This window comes from Lichenostomus cassidix, chromosome 8 (assembly GCF_008360975.1).
Source record: "Lichenostomus cassidix isolate B80296 chromosome 8, HeHo_3.0, whole genome shotgun sequence".
NCBI classification, from domain to species: domain Eukaryota; kingdom Metazoa; phylum Chordata; class Aves; order Passeriformes; family Meliphagidae; genus Lichenostomus; species Lichenostomus cassidix.
In genome coordinates this window covers 24,178,347-24,195,155 of record NC_139489.1, presented here as the reverse complement: position 1 = coordinate 24,195,155, position 16,809 = coordinate 24,178,347, and the positions used below count along the sequence as shown (strand labels likewise).

General features: G+C 38.9%; 1 protein-coding gene across 6 annotated transcripts in view; it reads left to right on the top strand.

Moving 5' to 3' along the window:
* The window catches only part of DNM3 (dynamin 3), a 167,806-nt gene that overhangs the window by 9,975 nt on the left and 141,022 nt on the right, over nt 1-16,809 (top strand). For all 6 annotated transcript variants that reach the window (XR_014853839.1, XM_085068459.1, XM_085068458.1 and 3 more), the window contains exons 2-3: nt 6,596-6,669; nt 15,851-16,000. Coding sequence is in view for 5 of the 6 variants with exons in the window: in XM_085068459.1 (XP_084924585.1) it covers nt 6,596-6,669; nt 15,851-16,000 (224 nt within the window). In the remaining variant the exon portion in view is untranslated. The remainder of the gene's footprint in view (nt 1-6,595; nt 6,670-15,850; nt 16,001-16,809) is intronic.

Here is a 16,809-nt window from a genome sequence, read left to right as displayed (position 1 = left end):
ATCTGCCCTGCTTGAGAGGAAAAGAGAGTTGACAGCCCTTAGGTGTCTGGATACTCTGCTTCTCACCCCTAAAAATCTGCACACACTGCATGTGTAGTTACTGCTCCTGGGTATTGGACTGTGCTTGATTGAGCAGGTTAATTAAAATGATCATCAGTGGAAGGAAGATTTACCTTGAAAGGATGGTTGCTGCAAACTGACACCAAACATGAAGTAAGCCAACGTGTCATGATAAGAATGTCAGCTATCTATGCTGTGTGGTTTCTAAAAAAAAAAAACAAAAAACCACCAGAAAGATTGGTACAGACTTTTAGGACCTGATATATTTTAGATCAAAAAAATCTACAGCCTCTAAAATGCATTTAGCATGCCTGGTAGGCCTAATTAAGATAGGTATCATTGGTCTTCAGTAAGGCAGATTAATTGTCTTGTACATCTTCCTGTAAGGCCCATTATGTTAGGCTGGGGTTTTATAGCCATGGAACAAAGCTGGGAGACTCTTGATTGACAGATACTGTGCCAAAATAAAAACCATTTACTTTTCTGTAACTAATGAAAGGCGGTGAGAGATCAAGTGGTGACTGACAATAAGAATTGGTGACTGTAGTTGGAGCTGATGAGGAACAACATATATGGCCAAATATCAGTTTCATGTAGAAACACTACTGTTATTGAATTTAAAAAAGGCACATTGTTGAGGTGATCAAAGCACAACTGGGGTAGTGCCTTAAGGCTTTTGAGACTTCTTGAAAACATGTCCTAGGGTTATCTTTGTGCTGTCACTGGAAGGGTATAGAATCTCTGCTTCCAAAGCCACTAAGAATAAATACAGTGGTGTCTTGTCTCAGTGATGACAAATCTCATTGACTTAATTCCTAAGAAGGCCTCTGCATAGATGCAAAGTACATTTCCCATCTCTCGGACATCCCTTGCTTTGTGATGAATAAAAGTGAGTGAAGGATCTGCTGCTGAGTCCTCTGTTGGGTTGGTGACCACAGGAGCAGGTGAGATAGAATGAGCACATCTGCAAAATAGGTCTTCAGATGTATATTTTTAGCATTAAGAATTCTCCAGTTATAAATTAACTGGGTTTGGTTTATGGGTTTTTAAAACCTGATGAAAGAAGTTAAAAATTATTCATGGTTCCCTTCTTCAGGCTTACACTGGACCATTCCTTTTCTTGTTTCCTGAGATTTTTTAGCACTTTGCTTTGAGGTTAACTATGAGAAATGGAAGATAAATGAAGGTTTTTTGGGTACTTATCTGTGTTTTCCACAGAACTTGGAGATGCTGTACTGTATGGATATGTGTCAGTGTTCCTGTGGAACTGTGTGGTCTTTTGCGCAAGATATGGTCATTCAGCTGCTAATATGGGCCACAAGTGCTTCCGGTGTGCCAGGCTGGAGTTGTATAAAACACTAAACACTGTTGGAAAAAGGCCCAGGAAAACTTTTGACTTTGGGCATAATTGCTTCCAATTGCAGTTAAAGCTGTGTTGCATTCCTTGGCAAAACTTGGGAATAAAAGCTTGTGGGGAGTGCTACCAAAGCACTGTGTTTATAATAGCTGCTGATGGATCATGGCCTTTCTGCATTTGAGGGAAGTTAGGGTCTTGGGATGGTCTTGGTGTTAGTGGGAGGACTTTCATAACATTGCTAATGTTGTTTGGCAGAATGAAATTGATGGGTCATTTCTGATCTTGTGTAAGAGAACTCTGGCTCTTGTCCTGAGCCTGGCATGTTTCTGCCCTTACTGAAAAATGTGCAGGCTTTTTCTTCAGAGGCAGTTCTGATTTTTTTAACAATTCATCACTATCAATTTGAATTATTCGTAGCTCTTTAATTAATGCAGTTACTGTGTAATTGTCGACATTTTCCTCAGTTATTTGATTTCCTGGATTCCCCCTATGTTTTGTATGAATTAATTATGTCGGTATTGATGTAAATTAGTTGCCATTTATCCTGTGTGATACTGACCATGTACGAAGCACAGAACATTTCTCAGTCCTATACTGGGAAAGTAAAGCAAATTTAAGTTACTCTTCTGAAACCACAATTAAGTTTTAGTGGTGATGCTTCATCACTTTTCATGCAAACTGGGGATTCTTCTATTTTGTTTTGTCTTTTCTTATTTTCTAAGTGTTTAAAAAACATTTTAAAATTAAAAAAAAAATTAAAATACTGTGAGTGTGCTAGAGATCTCCTAATGAACCCTCTTACTCTACCTGGAAATCCCCTGAAACACATTATGTGTATGTTTTATTTGTCTGAGGTGTTCTTTTCTTCGTAAGCTGCAGTCCTGCATTATAATTAGACCACCTCACTGAAGGAGCCCCTGTCTGGTTTGCTTTTCAGCATTTCACTACATTCTCTGCCCTTCCTGAAATATGGAAGGGTATTCCTATCTCTTCTATGAGACCATTTAATAATGAGTTGTCTAATTACTTTGTCATGTTAAAGCTTGAACTGGCTTCTTGTTACAAACTGCTGAAGTGTTGTTATGGCCATTGATAACTTGTTTCACCATCCTGTGGTTGATGGTGAGCTGATTATCCTTCCTACCCTACCCTGCTGATGAGTTTGAGACCTGGGTTTTAACAAGCCGGATTCAAACTATCATCTGTTCCTTTATGTGTTGAACAAACAGTAGACATTAAACTTAGTAGACACACTTGTCCAGATCTCTGATACTGGAAATGAGCAGTACCAGAGAGTGAAGACAACAGAGTTTGTTGTACAGTAAGACGAGTCATTTTATAGTGTAAAAAATTTTTGGTCCTGAAAATATTTTGCTCTTGAAAGTATTTAATGGTATTCTAACAGCTGAGTGCATTCTAAGACGAGTTCCTGATGTCCTGGCAGACCTGGCTGTTTGCCTCTTATTTGCATTTGATATATTCAGCACAGGCCAGGCCTTGCTGACGGACTGTCCTGTCACTGTGGCGTTGCTGCTGAGCTGGTACAGCTGCTGTCAGCACAGTGCTTTGTGCTCTGAGAGTGAAGATGTAAAAGTAGTTGGAATCTTAATCTAGTATGAATGTCTCTTAAAGGTGCAGAGCTTTCATTCCCAGCTTTATTCTTGCACAGTGTGTTTCTTCTTTCCTGCTTGACCATCATCGTTAAGTGATCCTGCAGTTGTGCATGCAGGTGCTGCCAGGCTCACTCCCCCAACAGAAAACAGCCTTTTCTCTCCCCTTGTTGGTGCCTTTGAGCACAAATTATCAGGCATGTACATTTTCCTAGATGTATTTCTTTGCAGCTGCTTCAACTCTGAACTGAGTTTTTTCTCCCAGCTCTCACTAAACAAAGCTGTACACACAGACTAAAAGGTGTGGAAAGCAGCCCTCTCAAGCATGTGCTTAAAAGAATGTTAGGTGTGCCATTGGGACATGGTGGGGCACTGTCATTTTGGCACTGCTATTACCTTTGAGACTTGGCTCTGTTCAGTCCTGTTGTATTTCTTGCTGCTGTTACTTGTGTAAGTTGTGTGGCCATTTCTAAATAGAGGAGTTTTATTCAGCGCTGCTGACAAACCCTTTAGAGAATGCTTTCTGTTCCAAGGGGAGGGGAAGAGGACCTGCATCCTGTCCTGAGTGTCAGAGCAGGCATTTCTGCAGAAGCAGTTGTACAGCATTTAATCTGATTCCCTTGCTGTCAAGTTATAGTGTGGTACTATGTTGCTTTTCCTAAAGAAGTGAAAGCTATATTTCAGATTTGATTTACATTTCTTCATGTGCTTTTTTTTCTGGAAGTAGAGTTTATGTATTTATTTGTAACATCAGATTTGAGCTGGACAGAGAATGTACACAGGTGAGGTTGCCTCGTGGCTGAAGCTGAAATTTCAAGTATTAAAAAAAAAAATCCCTATCCCTGTGGGCAGGTTGACGTCAGTGTCTCTTTCATAGAGTTAAAACATACATTAACAGTGGTTAGATGGTGGGGGGGCATTTTCTCCTGAACTCTCCCTATGAACCCCATTACCCTCATTCTTCAATGTTTTCCCTCTTTAAACTGTGCATTTGTAGCAGAAGTTTCATGTCCTGCTGCTGCACTGTTTAGCTGGCTATGTGATCAACACAGCCCTCTTCTCACCAAGCAGGAACCTCTCTCTGCTGATGTTTGCTTGAACAGACAATAGTACAGCTCATTAAACAGGTTTAAAGAATGCTATCGCTTTTGGAGATGTTAAGAGGACGTTCTGAAGGAAAATTGTTGTCTTACCTTTCTTTCCAATTTTGCTGTTGAGGAAAGGTCAGTATTGTATACACTGGGAGCTGCATTAATGCAGTGTTCTTTATCGCTGAATGTGCTTAGTCTGAAGCAAAAAATCAATAAGTCTTTTCAGCCTTTGACTCCCCAAAGGATTTTCCTGTCTCATGTGGTGCTGTAGAGGACACTAGTTTGGGTGATCAGTTTGTCCTGAGTGGCAATTCAATTTAGCTTTTTGATGGGGATGGAATTAAAACCAGATATGAAATGCTTGAAAACCAGTGTATGAAACTGTAATCTCAACTGGCATTTGCTACCTCCTGGGCCACTGTCATTGCAGTGCATACAGAAGTATGACCATGTTCCCATTGCTATTTTCTCCTTTTCCCCATGAGAAAATATCAGTAGGTGTTCATTCAGGGGCAGCTTTTTCTCCATTAGTAGATACTGAAAATACAATAGACTTTAAGCTAAGGTCTTTAAGCTAATTCCTGTATCCTGTTGCTGTCTCAAGTGTTATAAAGCATCACAGCAGATTTTAATCAGTACACCTGATGTTTTTGCAGTATCTTTGCTTTAGAGATTACTTGAATTCCTAATTAATTGTACTTCTGCCTGCAGGTCTGTGTTTGAGTAGGGAAGTTAATGAACTAGCTTGTGTTTGAACATCCTCCCTCTTCATGGTGTGCTTTGGTTTGCAGCGTAAGCAAACATTAACAGGTACTCAGAAAGGGAAACACAATTTAGCTAGAAATTAACACTGTTTCATTCAAAATGCTGGGGAGTTATAAAGTGGTGTGGGGCATAGCTGACAGCCGCTCTTGTTCCTCAGAGCCTTAGAACTGCTTGCACATGGTATTATTTTAATTTTTTTTTTTTATGTCTAGGTGTTAGATTGGGAAGGAAATCTTCAGTGCTCGTATCACAGGTAGAGTTGCTGTACTTCTCTTCTGCCAAAGCTTTGTTACCTTATTGGTGCTTATGGAAAGTGGTTGACTGTTGCATTCCTGAGCCTGTCCTTGCTGAGACCTAATGTCCTCTGATTTGCACAAATAATAACCTGAATATTTGTGTGGCTTATTTTTCATAGATGCACCCTCAAGGCTTGTTTTAAACCATGCAGGTTTGTGTGCTGCCTTTAAAGGAGCTGCTAAAGTCAGGCATTCATTAAGTAGTGCAAGGTCAGTATGAAGATACTCTCTGGTTATAGGCAAGAGGTGATTTCTCAAGTGGCTTGAGCAGACCTATCTAAGCAGCTCTGTCTAAAGGGCTGACAGGGCTCTCCTTTGTTCCTTTGACTCTTGTCCTTTTCCCCATCCCTCTCAAAGGCACTGCACGTTCCTGCCTCATCCTTTGCACACTTAGGTGTATGACAGCAGTTAACCAGATCACCTCTGCCATTTGACTGAAAATTCCTGCCCTTACCATTTGCTGCACTGCTTTTCACCTGAGCCAGAGAGGTGAGTTAGCAGTGCTGCTAAGGCAGGCAAGAAAGAGATTCAACATCCCTTGTAAGGCAGAAAAAACAAGGAGATTTTGATGAGCTGATTGTGCAGCTCTGTTTACCCCTGAATTTTATTCCTCTGGAGATGCTTATTTGAAGCAAGCACTCTTCAAAGTCTCTCACTGAACCTCATCTCATAGCTTTTAGGTGTTGAATAGGTATGGCAGCCGGGGAAGACCCTGAGAAAAATGTCTTTGCTTTGGGTTTCTTTCTTTTCAGTTGTGTAGGGAGTCTTCCTGTCCTTGGAGGCATGGAAAGGATCATGGAGATGGATAATGATATGACAGAGTTGGTATCTTTGTTTCCTTGCTTGCTTTCTGGTCCAAGGACACTCTCTCCCTCTGTTCCACAGTACTTTCAGTGTTCAGCTTTCACTCATAAACTTCTGGGCAGATGTGTTGCTGGAAAGTTGTTTGGGGATTTGAGCTGGCAGAAGTGTGTGGAAGAGTAGGTGCAGAGTGCTGACAGTTTGGTTTGTCTAGAGCTCTGCTGTGGTGGGTGTGTGTGTATTCCTGTGTCCAGATCCTCTTCAAATCAAGTGTGCAGTGGTGACAGAAGTATTTTAGAGGGCCTGGTACATTTGGGCATGGCTTTGGGTACTCTTACTAAGCAAGGTGAGATATCAATGTTATATATGATGGTGCTGAAGAGGCTTGGTAATGACCTGAGACAGTAATTTAGTTTTGATACACTTTTGTCTAGTATGTAATGACCTACTATTATCTTGAATCAAAATTAACAGTCCTACTTTATAGGAGTATTTGATATAAATCTGTCCATACCAACTTTCCATTTTCATACAGAGGAGGTTCCAAATTAGTCCAATATCTTATGTAACTGCACAGTACTTTCTGGGTAGTAACTATTTTTTAAATGTTTCTAGGGATTTTCTTCCACGAGGCTCTGGAATTGTGACAAGACGACCATTGGTCCTGCAACTCATCACTGCCAAAACAGGTATTCTCTTTTTCTTTTTGGGTCAATGCCTGGACAAAGTGCTGATGTACTTCAGCAGGAGAAAAAAACTTATGTCTTCCTGAGAAGACATAAGCAATGTGAAGGAAGGTGCCACTAAACTGTCTGGAACAAAGGCCTGTTGCTTCAAAATTGTATCCTCAGGACCAACTAATCTCATTGTCCCCTCTGGGAAAATGGTAACATCTAAATCCTAGAGCACATGGTGAATTTAATCCAAGATCAGACTTGAAGCAGTGGAGAACCATGATTACATGCAATATGCTTTGGAAATTAGCTTTGATTTATTCATTTCTTGATGAGCTTTGCTGTTGTATTAGTTAACACACCAAAATTGCTGCACTTCTACCTTCAACTCTTGCTCCAGTGCACACAGATTTGATTCCACACAGCCTGTTTTCATTACTTGTCTTTTTTGTTTGGGCTCACTGCACTAAGTAGAGCAGAAGTTAGATTGGGGGAAAACAAGGCTTCTGTGTATTTGTTTGGTCAAAAATATAAATATTTTTGGGTGTACCACTAAGCTGTGGGACATACTGAGATCTTTCATCAGAATTCACCACTTTTTGCTCTTCCATGGGGCCCTTGATCTGCTGTGGTGTAGCTCAGTTCCCTGGCATATGTAAAAGCAGCTGTGGTTCACCATCATTCCAATTTTTGTTGTTGTTACTTCTAAACCAACATAAACAACAAAAATCACTGGTTTGCTATTTACCTCTGCTTAAAATAGTAAAAATGAACTGAAGTAACATGCAAACCAGCATTGGAAACCAAAAAGTGGTCTTTAAATTATGGACCATGATGAAACTGGGGAAGAAACAAAATTATAGCTGCCTGTGGAACTTTAATCTGCCCCTGTGTGTGAGGTGTAATTAAGTTTCTTTCCTGAAGGTCTTTGCATTATTCAATAGGAAGGTAGACTGCACTATGCCTGGGCTTCAGGGTTTTTTCTGAATTAATTCTTTTAAAGCACAGTCATACTTTCAGTGCCTCTGTGAAATTTTCCATGGTGTTTACACTGTAGAAGAGAAAGGAAAAACAGTGGAATTCAGTATTTCTGCATGCTTAGCTTAGAAGCTTTAGGATTGTCAAGTGTGTAATACATTTATAGTGCTTTATACAGATCTTAAATATGAAGTTTTTTTTAGTTAGAGATATGAACACTTGCCATTATTATAACCTAAATAACACAACAAAAACTAAAAATTCTGGGGAACTGAGCTTCAGTCTAATTTTGTGTTTCCTGGATGTCAAGGCACATTTCTCCTGTTGGGAATTCTGTGTATTTTTTGTTTGGGATTAAATGCCAAGACCTTTAAAATGCAAGCTTTAATTATTTTGTTACTTTCTTTAAACTTTGTTCCACTGTTGTTTTTGGTGGTGAAATTCCAAGTAACTTTATCTTTTAAGTCACCTTTATCTTTGTGAACTAATTTTAAGAAAAGAAAATAAAGACAACTACTTAGAGCAGCACAGTGTTCTTTTACAGGAAGCAGATGCTGGACTGATTCCTATGAAGTCCATAATTATCTAAAATGTTATAGAATAATTAAAGGACTGTATCAGCTTCTTGTTGCTGTAGTAAACAAAACTAATTTTTAATCCTAGGATTTTTCTTGCCTCTTAAAAGGAACTATTCTTAATCTCAGAGTATTCCTTGGGAGAGAAGGGGCACTTTTCTATACAAGCAATGATGACTGCAAGATAGTTTAGCAATGTTTTGGAACTGGCTGAGAATAGTTTTGGAATGTGAATTTGATTGGCAGAGGTGGTTAAAGCTTCATTTAACTTTGAGTCATTGCTCTAAGGGATGAAGATTAGCAGAGGAAGCATTTGTGCACATCAAAGTAAGATGAAGCTTTGACCATCCGTTATTAGGGTCAGACATGGCACAGAAGGGTGCAGCAGGAATTGGTTGTGAGAAGTTATCAGGGACTATCCAACATCTGAGAGATCTGACACTTCTGGGTAAGGAGCTGTTACCCCTGCAAGGGGTGACATGAAACAATTCAACACTAAGAAATGTAGCTCATGAGAGATGTGGAGTATATTTTTCTTTAGAATTTTGTTTACCTCTATTAAAAGTTCTGTGTAGTTAGTACAAAGTTATTTTGGAGTTACCTGTTGACCTCCTTTAGTCACTAACATGTTTTGGTGGTACCAGTACAATTCCTAAATGGTTTTATGGCATTTGCACTCCACATCCATGCAAATACTGTACTCTGCTGAAATATTGAAGGCAAATACAGAGTTCTTAATTAAATATTGCAACTGACAAGCCCGTCTCTAATAGTTTTGAGTATTTTTTCTGAGTTTGATAATGTGAGAAATACCAAGTAGCATAGAATAACTCAAAATATGGATATCAAAAAGAATTTACAGTCCTTTGAAAGACTGTGGCTTGTTCTCTGTTGTTGCCAGTATCTGAAAAAGGTCAGAGTAGGAATGTTGTAGAGAAAATAGTCCCACCTGGGAAGGCACAATTTAGTGAGGTTTAAAAAGCACAGGTGTGGGCAGGGTGCTGCCTGCTGGGAAGTGTCTGATGGCCACCTTCAGGTTTAACAAGGTGGGCAAGACAGCTGAGATAAGTTAGCCATTCAGAGGATGGGCATGGGAGGAATTCCACCTGCTCTTACTAGGTGAGAAGTTAGATGTTAGTTTATTTTGTGAGACTGATGTATAAATTTAGGGAAAAGAACATGCTGATTCTTTTAGTGTTTGATTGCTGCTGTGTAAGATCCAGGGAGCTCCAGGATTCTTCTTCACCAGACAGCCTTTGTTTAAAATGCTGCAGTATTATGGTATTTCAGTAGTTCCCAATGTGTAGAGTGCTTGTCTCTCTCTCTTACTCAGGATTGCTTTCCAGGAGCAGGAATGCATTATGTATTCCTGTAGTTGGGCTTTCAGAAGGATTTTTCTCTGTGTGTCTTTAAGATGCAAGTGTTGGTGCACAGCTGACACGGGATGAGAATTGTGAGTGAACTTGTGAGCTTTTCTTCCTTTGAGTTGGCATTCCTTAATTTATACATTCAAACTTATTTCTTCAACATTCTAAGTTTTTGTTTCACAACTTTCGTTATACTTCTTAGCTTGGTGGGGTTTTGATTTAATACAGCAGCAAGATTAAATAGTTTTTGTTGGAGTTAATAGATATTCTAAGTGGTGCTGCTGAATAAGCTTTGAGAAGCTAACAAATTGAAATTTCGGAGAAGATCTTGAGAGGTGAGTTGGTATTTTTGTTGTGGGGTGGGTTTTTTGTTGTTTGTTTGTGGTTTTTTGTTGGTTTTTTTTTTTTTTGTTGCCACACACTCTATAACCTTAGGCAATCTGTTCTTGCTGTGCTTTCTTCTGCCTGTGCAGGTGAAATAGTGACTAGATTCCTTGAGTAGTATATTCATTTTGAACAGCAGTGGCAACAAAAAAATTGTGAAGTCTTTGTAGTAGGTCTTCTCTTTGTTAAAAATACATTGCCTCCTGTATAAATCCTGCTATTTACATGTTAAATATTCTTGCTCTAGGAGAGTTATTTTCCTCTTTGATAACTGCTTTTTGGAGGAGTTTCAGATTTTCTTCTTCCTTCAGCAGATTAACAGATTTTGAAAATCATTATTGAGGTGGACATTTTTTAGATTAATGAGTCATGTACAATACCCACATTTGTCTGAGTTCTGTTAATTAAAATGTTAAGTGGAAAGTAAATCATAAGGTTCAAAAGACGTTATGATTTTTTCTGAAGTCTTGCAGATGCTCTTTTCTGTTGAAGTTGTTGAGCTTGAATCCAAATTTCATGTATTGCAAGACTACTCCTCAAGTGTAGCCATCTTCTGTTGCCATCTGGTGGCAAAAACAATCCTCTAACAGAAAATGAAACATAAATAGAATTCAGATTGGTTATTTCAGCTAACACAAATGATCCTAGAGACTTAATTAGCAGGGAGGCATTTGGAGGTCTTCAGGGACAAAACCTATAAAAATGCCACAGTGCCAATAGCAGGGAAAAGAATGGGCACTTTGCAGGGAGAAAAGGAAGGCAGTGACTGCCATTTTCTGGATCCCACTCTCTTTCAGATGATGAACAGGGATGCTGGAGAGACCAGTAAAATTATTGAGGTGTGTACCTCAAAGCTACAAAGTGACACCAGCATGGGGAAAAGCTGGTGATGACAGGTGATGCCTCCCTGAAACAGCAAAGGGCTCATCACCCAAACAGGACTGATATCCTGGAAGAGGGACAGTACTGCTGGTCTGAAACCTGAATTTAAGCTTAGTGTAAGGTTGGAGAGATTGCAAACCTTCCTTTGTACCTGCAGCTCTCCCAGTTGTTGCTGTCTGTACTGGTAATCTGAGTTAATCCCAGTGACTGCTGAGGTCTGGCAGTTTGGCTAGGGAGGCTCCGAACCCTCAAAATGGGCTATGGGCTTCAGCTGATGTTGGGACAAATTAATGGTACCCATAAATACTTTGTTTTACAAGTGGTTTGCCTGAAAGTTTTTGTTTCCTTGATCCCAGACTGATGCTCAGTGACATTAGGAAAGATGGAATCCCCTCATTAAGATTGGAAAATGGCTCCATATATGCCTGTCTTCATAACGATAATAAAGTAAAGTGACATAAGCATCAGTCAATGTTCACTTTTAGGAGAAAGATATCTGGAAGTAGTTATTAACTAAGAATCTGAAAGGTATTTGAGATGAACAACAGTCAAGACAAACTCATCAAGGGAAATAACCCTGTCATATCAGTGGAATAAATTTTTATTATTACAGGGTAGCAGCCTTGTAAATTAAGGTGTGGTGGGGGTGTCTTATCTTGGGTACAGTAAAGGTTTTTAAATTATCTTTCTTTTAAATAATATAATAAGCAATCTTGGGAAACATGTTGTAGTTAGAACTCCTAGAAGATGGATGCACAGTTGTTTACAGACTGGCAGGGACACCCCCTCCAAGTCATGTTCAGTATTTTGTATTACTGAGGATGGCAGAATAGAGTGTGTGTTTTAAGTTGGTGTTTGGCAGATACAAGTGAGAATATGAAAGATACTGGAGGGCAGAACTGGAATTCAAATTGCTTGCAAAAGAAGAGAAATATCGCCAAAGTAGGAAGAAATTCAGCTGATGTGTGGTTTTTTTTTTCTGTACTGAAAGGCTGGTATTTGAGGAGACAGTTGGTTTTCAGAAAAGGGCCTGGTGCTCACAGTGGATCTCTGACAGATCATAACTCACTGATGATGTGCTGTTGTTAAATACAGGAGTAAATATTGTACAAGATGTGTCACAGAAATGCAGTCTTACAAGTAGTTGTTCTTCTTTTTCTCAGTCCTGGGAAGGAGAGAGCTCTGGTGAGAGCTCTACCTCTGTAAATTTAGGAGAAATGCCTGGAGGAGGGCTGTGTGAGTGATTGCAACTTTAGAAAGCATCATCCATAGGAAAAGGTTGAAATAACAGAAATTTCTTCTACAAAAATCTTCCAGGTTGTGCAAGATTACTGCATCCAAAAGAATGCTTTTCCTCCTCTGGTATGAGTGTCTACCCTTATAGTGAATAATTTCATTGGTTCCTAAGAGAATGACCTGGTATTTTATGGTACTTTCATCAGATCTACACTGTTTTCCATGTTTTAGCATCTTCTGCAATGATATTCTCATAATTCTGTGCATTGACAGGATTTTCTGTTCTGTCTTCAGGAAATACCAGAGTACTTCTTGTAGCCTTTCTGCTTGAAGGTTAGCAGTGGAACATCTCAGTTTTGCGTATTTAATCTTCAGCTTGTTAGCAAAGCCACAGAAATGGCAAAGTAGAAGAGGGATTGTGGATTGGATAGGACAACAAGGGCTTTTGGTACTTCCTCTCTTTTCAAGGAAGCACCATTGAGTGATTTGCCATGGTCCAGATTCACTTAACTGCATTTACTTTGTTCAGAAAAAGCTGTCCATCATCAAAGAAAAGGTGATGTACTTTGGCTGATGATGTTTATTTGCATGTTTTTAAAACACTCTTTTGGAAGGAGTTCTGAGGCTTTGTGAGATGCTTTGGTGAAGGTAAAAAGACTGTTGTTGACTGAGTGACATCTCCCTAAGGGGCTGGCAGGTAGAAGATGCAGTAAGAGCAGGTACTCCTCCTGTGCTGCATATGTTTAAAATGTTTGCTATAGCCTACAATGTAATGAACTACCTTTTTGGAACACTTCCAAGCTCTTTTGAGTATTCTAGACTGGATACTTCCACCAATTTGGAGCAACAGCCCTTAAAATCAGTTTGGGATGAGTTCTTAATCCAGGTCTCTCATCTTGGTGAATTCTTGACCTCCAGTAACAGATTATTCTGTGCAGGATCAAGTCTTTGGGCTTTATAGGGTGTTGGGCTCAGCCTGATGTGGATCAGGGATGTTTTCCAAAACACCCCTTATGTATTTCTGAGGGCTGATCCTTGTCACTGGGTTCTCTGTAGCTTAGAGACAAATGTATGAAATATCTCAAGTATTTATATAATTTAAATGGTTTAAGAACAGCAATGGCTGTTTATTTCTAATAACTATATAACATTGTGCTAGATTAAATCATAAAAGCATGGAGAAAATATAACTGACAGGAGAAATAAGGAGCAGTTAAAAAGATGTTATCCCATACTGCTAATTTGTATGATTTGTCTAACTTAATCAAAACTGAAGAGATAATTAATCACTTGTGGATGCAGTGAAGGAGCTATGCTATAGTAGCCTTTTCATTCTGTGTTATTCAAGGTGCTTTTAGTGAGTCTGGGGAAAAAAAGAGGTATTTTACATGCAAAGACTGTTTTAATTTTGTATTTAATTTTTCATTCTCTTAATGTAACTTCAGTTTTATACAAAAGCTACATATCTGAAAGCTAGATGTCAGGCAGAATCACTTTTTCTTGTCTGGCTTTGTGTCCATTCCCACAAAAATGTAAATAAAATGTTTTCTTAGTATTCTTCTGTGTATGAAAGCTGGAAAGTGAGGATTGCATTAAAGCATGTGCTTCTCCAGTATGGCTGAAAGCATCATTGCCAAGGACAGGCTGAGGGCTGAAAGGAGCAGAACAAAGCGCTGCTTGTCCATTTGAATTCTTATTCTGCAGGCTGCATGTGGCACCACAGGTTATGAACCACTGTGAAGTTTATTCCTTCAGCACTGCTGGGACCACAGATGTCACTGGGAGCAAGGAGTTTTGATAAATATTAACACAGCTCAAAAGTAGCAAGCATTTTTATTTGGATTACTTTGAAGCCATTTCAGATAGTGACTCCTACTAAGTGTGAAGTGGGACAAAGAGAAAAGCTTCCTTGGCTACCAACTGACTCAGTCAACTGATTACAGCTGGGCTCCAACTATTAATTACTGGATTTGGAAATAATTCTCTGAGAAAATCTGATGAACCACTGGGAAAAAAACCCCCAACAAACTAAGACAAATACAGTGTGTTTTGTGCCAGGAGCAGTGCATGAAGAACTGGGACAAAATATGAGCTCTTGTCAGCTCTTTTTTTTTTTTAATTTGATATCTATTTTCCAACTTTGAGATGACAAATTTTGCAAATCTAAATTCCCATCTATTTTCTTTTGTGCACCATATTATTTTTCATTTTGAAATATATTAATACTCCCTGGGGTTTGTTTTAATAAATAGTGGACAATGAAACGAAACCCTCATTCATTGTAATTTTTCTGCTGAAGCTAAAAATCTAAAAATTAAAAAATAAGGATTTTTTTTTTTTTGCTAGGTGCTCTATTATTTTTAAAATAAGCAATGTATTTTTGTCTTAAGAGTAGTTTCCCTGTTCCTCTCACTTTTTGAATCTGGAGCGATTATGGTATTGTAGCACAGACAGGTGGGTATTTGATGTTTTCCCCTCCACTCTGTCCTTTTTTTCTGTCAGTTGGTTTTAACTATTTATTGTAATTTTGACTATTTATTACCTTTTTTTTTTTTTTGACATCTCTGTCAGTAATAGTAATAAAGTGACTTCTGGGGAACAGGCTTCAGTACTGGCACAGAAGGTCCTGTTTTAATCCATATTCTCAGATCTGCTCTTCCGAGCTGCTTTTCTTTGAGTACCAAGCCAAGTTCTTTGCACTGATTTTCGTGTGCCTGTTACCAAGTAACATTTTCTAGGGAAGAAACATCTGAAGGGAACTTTGAGATCAGGCCTTGATTGCAGGATGAAATGAGCTGGAACATGCACAACTCTTTTCAGCCTTTCTCCAGTCCTACTGCTTGGACCTGCTGGGGACAAGATGTGACCCTGTGTCTGTGATTACCATTTATGTCATTATTTCAGATTGCAACCTCACTATGTAGATAAACTTTTGTGTTCTGCTTTAAAGGAAGAAACTCTGGTTTTAACATCCTCAGATGTGCTTTTGGTTATGCGGTCAGCCAAAAAGTTCCAATAATTAATATCAGTATTTGGATTCAAAAGTCAAAACAGGGCCCTGTCACATTTGGGGCTAGCAAATTATCTGTCTCTGATTCCTGGTCAATGGTCTTTCAAGGTGAAACAACAATTTTAGTATCATACAAGACTGGGGAATTAATTGTGTTCTCCCACTTCAGCAAAATCACAGCGGTTTCTATAGACACTTCTGTAAACTTGTAAGCATGATTCATCTTAAGGCTGCAGAAGCTCTGAAGAAATAAGAGCTTGTGTTGAAAACATTTTACAGTGATCTTATTTTCATTATGAACTTGTAAAAATTTACAGAATTTCTTTGCTAAATTTGTGTGTAACATGGGCTGTTAGTTTTTGAAGCAAATGCTAAAAATCTTCCATGGAACGGAATTTGAATTATTTTTCCATTTAGTGATACATTACAGGCAAATGAGATCAGATGAAAACTCAGAATCTCATTCACAATCTGTTCCTTATTCTATTACTGTAAATGGCATCTAATTGAATCTTTCACGTTGTTCCAGAAGATGATGTGCTAAAGATATGAGCAGTAAATCATATCCAGTCAACTTGACTTTTTTACTGAGCCTTTCTTGTTGAGGGCTGGTTTTCATATGTGCAATCATAATAATGCTTTCCTGATGGCCATGATGATGTAATTTTGTGCCCACACATTTGAGGGACACTGGGGGCTTGAAAGTGGGTGTTGGAAGTCAATAAGCCTGTGAAATACAGAGTTGTTACTGATATTCTTGACAGAGTATGCAGAATTTCTACACTGCAAAGGGAAGAAATTTACTGATTTTGATGAAGTTCGCCAGGAAATTGAAGCAGAAACAGACAGAGTGACAGGAATGAACAAAGGCATTTCTCCAGTTCCTATTAATTTAAGAGTATATTCTCCACATGGTAGGTAAAATCACTCTACTTTACATTTATGTAATATAAACATGTTATGTAGCTCTGTCTGTCTGACCATCACCTTTTGCATGTGTTCTTATTGCCTGATCTTCTGAGCTGAAAAGGTTTGAGGCTGAGTTGAACCAGAGTTGGATATGTGTCTAGAAGAATCCTCAAATTCTCCTCTTTGAAGAAACCATGCTATGGTTTATAGCTGTTGCCATGAGGGCTGGGCAGAACAGAGTCTTTGCCCCATTTCATATTCTCTTGATTTAAAGATATTCTCACCCTGCATCAGGATGGAAGCAATCTCTCCCCCAGTACGTTCACCACTAGATAGTAGCCCATTAGTAAAGACCAGTAATAGGATTTAGTGACAAAACTTTTTTGCCACCCTCCAGAGGAATTCCCTCATCAGTGATCTAGAAAGTCACTGTGTCTTCCTGCCTTATTGTAAATTTGTTTGCTGTCACTAAAAATATAGTCACACAATAATGGTGTTTGAAGTTGCTTTCTATTGAAGGCCCCCTGTTTATATCAGTGTTGGTTCCTCTGGTTGCCATCTGTTCCATTAGTAGAAGACAATCTAGAGAAAATATTTTCCATTGAATCTGTCTTCAATATGGGACAAAAGTGGCATGAAGCACTTTGGCTGAAGCACTTGATTTTTCTAACTGCAGAGAAGCTGAACTAAATTGCCTGCCTCAAAGCTTGTTTGTGCTGACTCCAGGAGAAAGTGACAATTTCCTACTTATTGCTCTTGCTTTGTTTTATTAGGATCAGTCTTTTAGTTCAGCCATTGCTGTCAGTATTAGCCA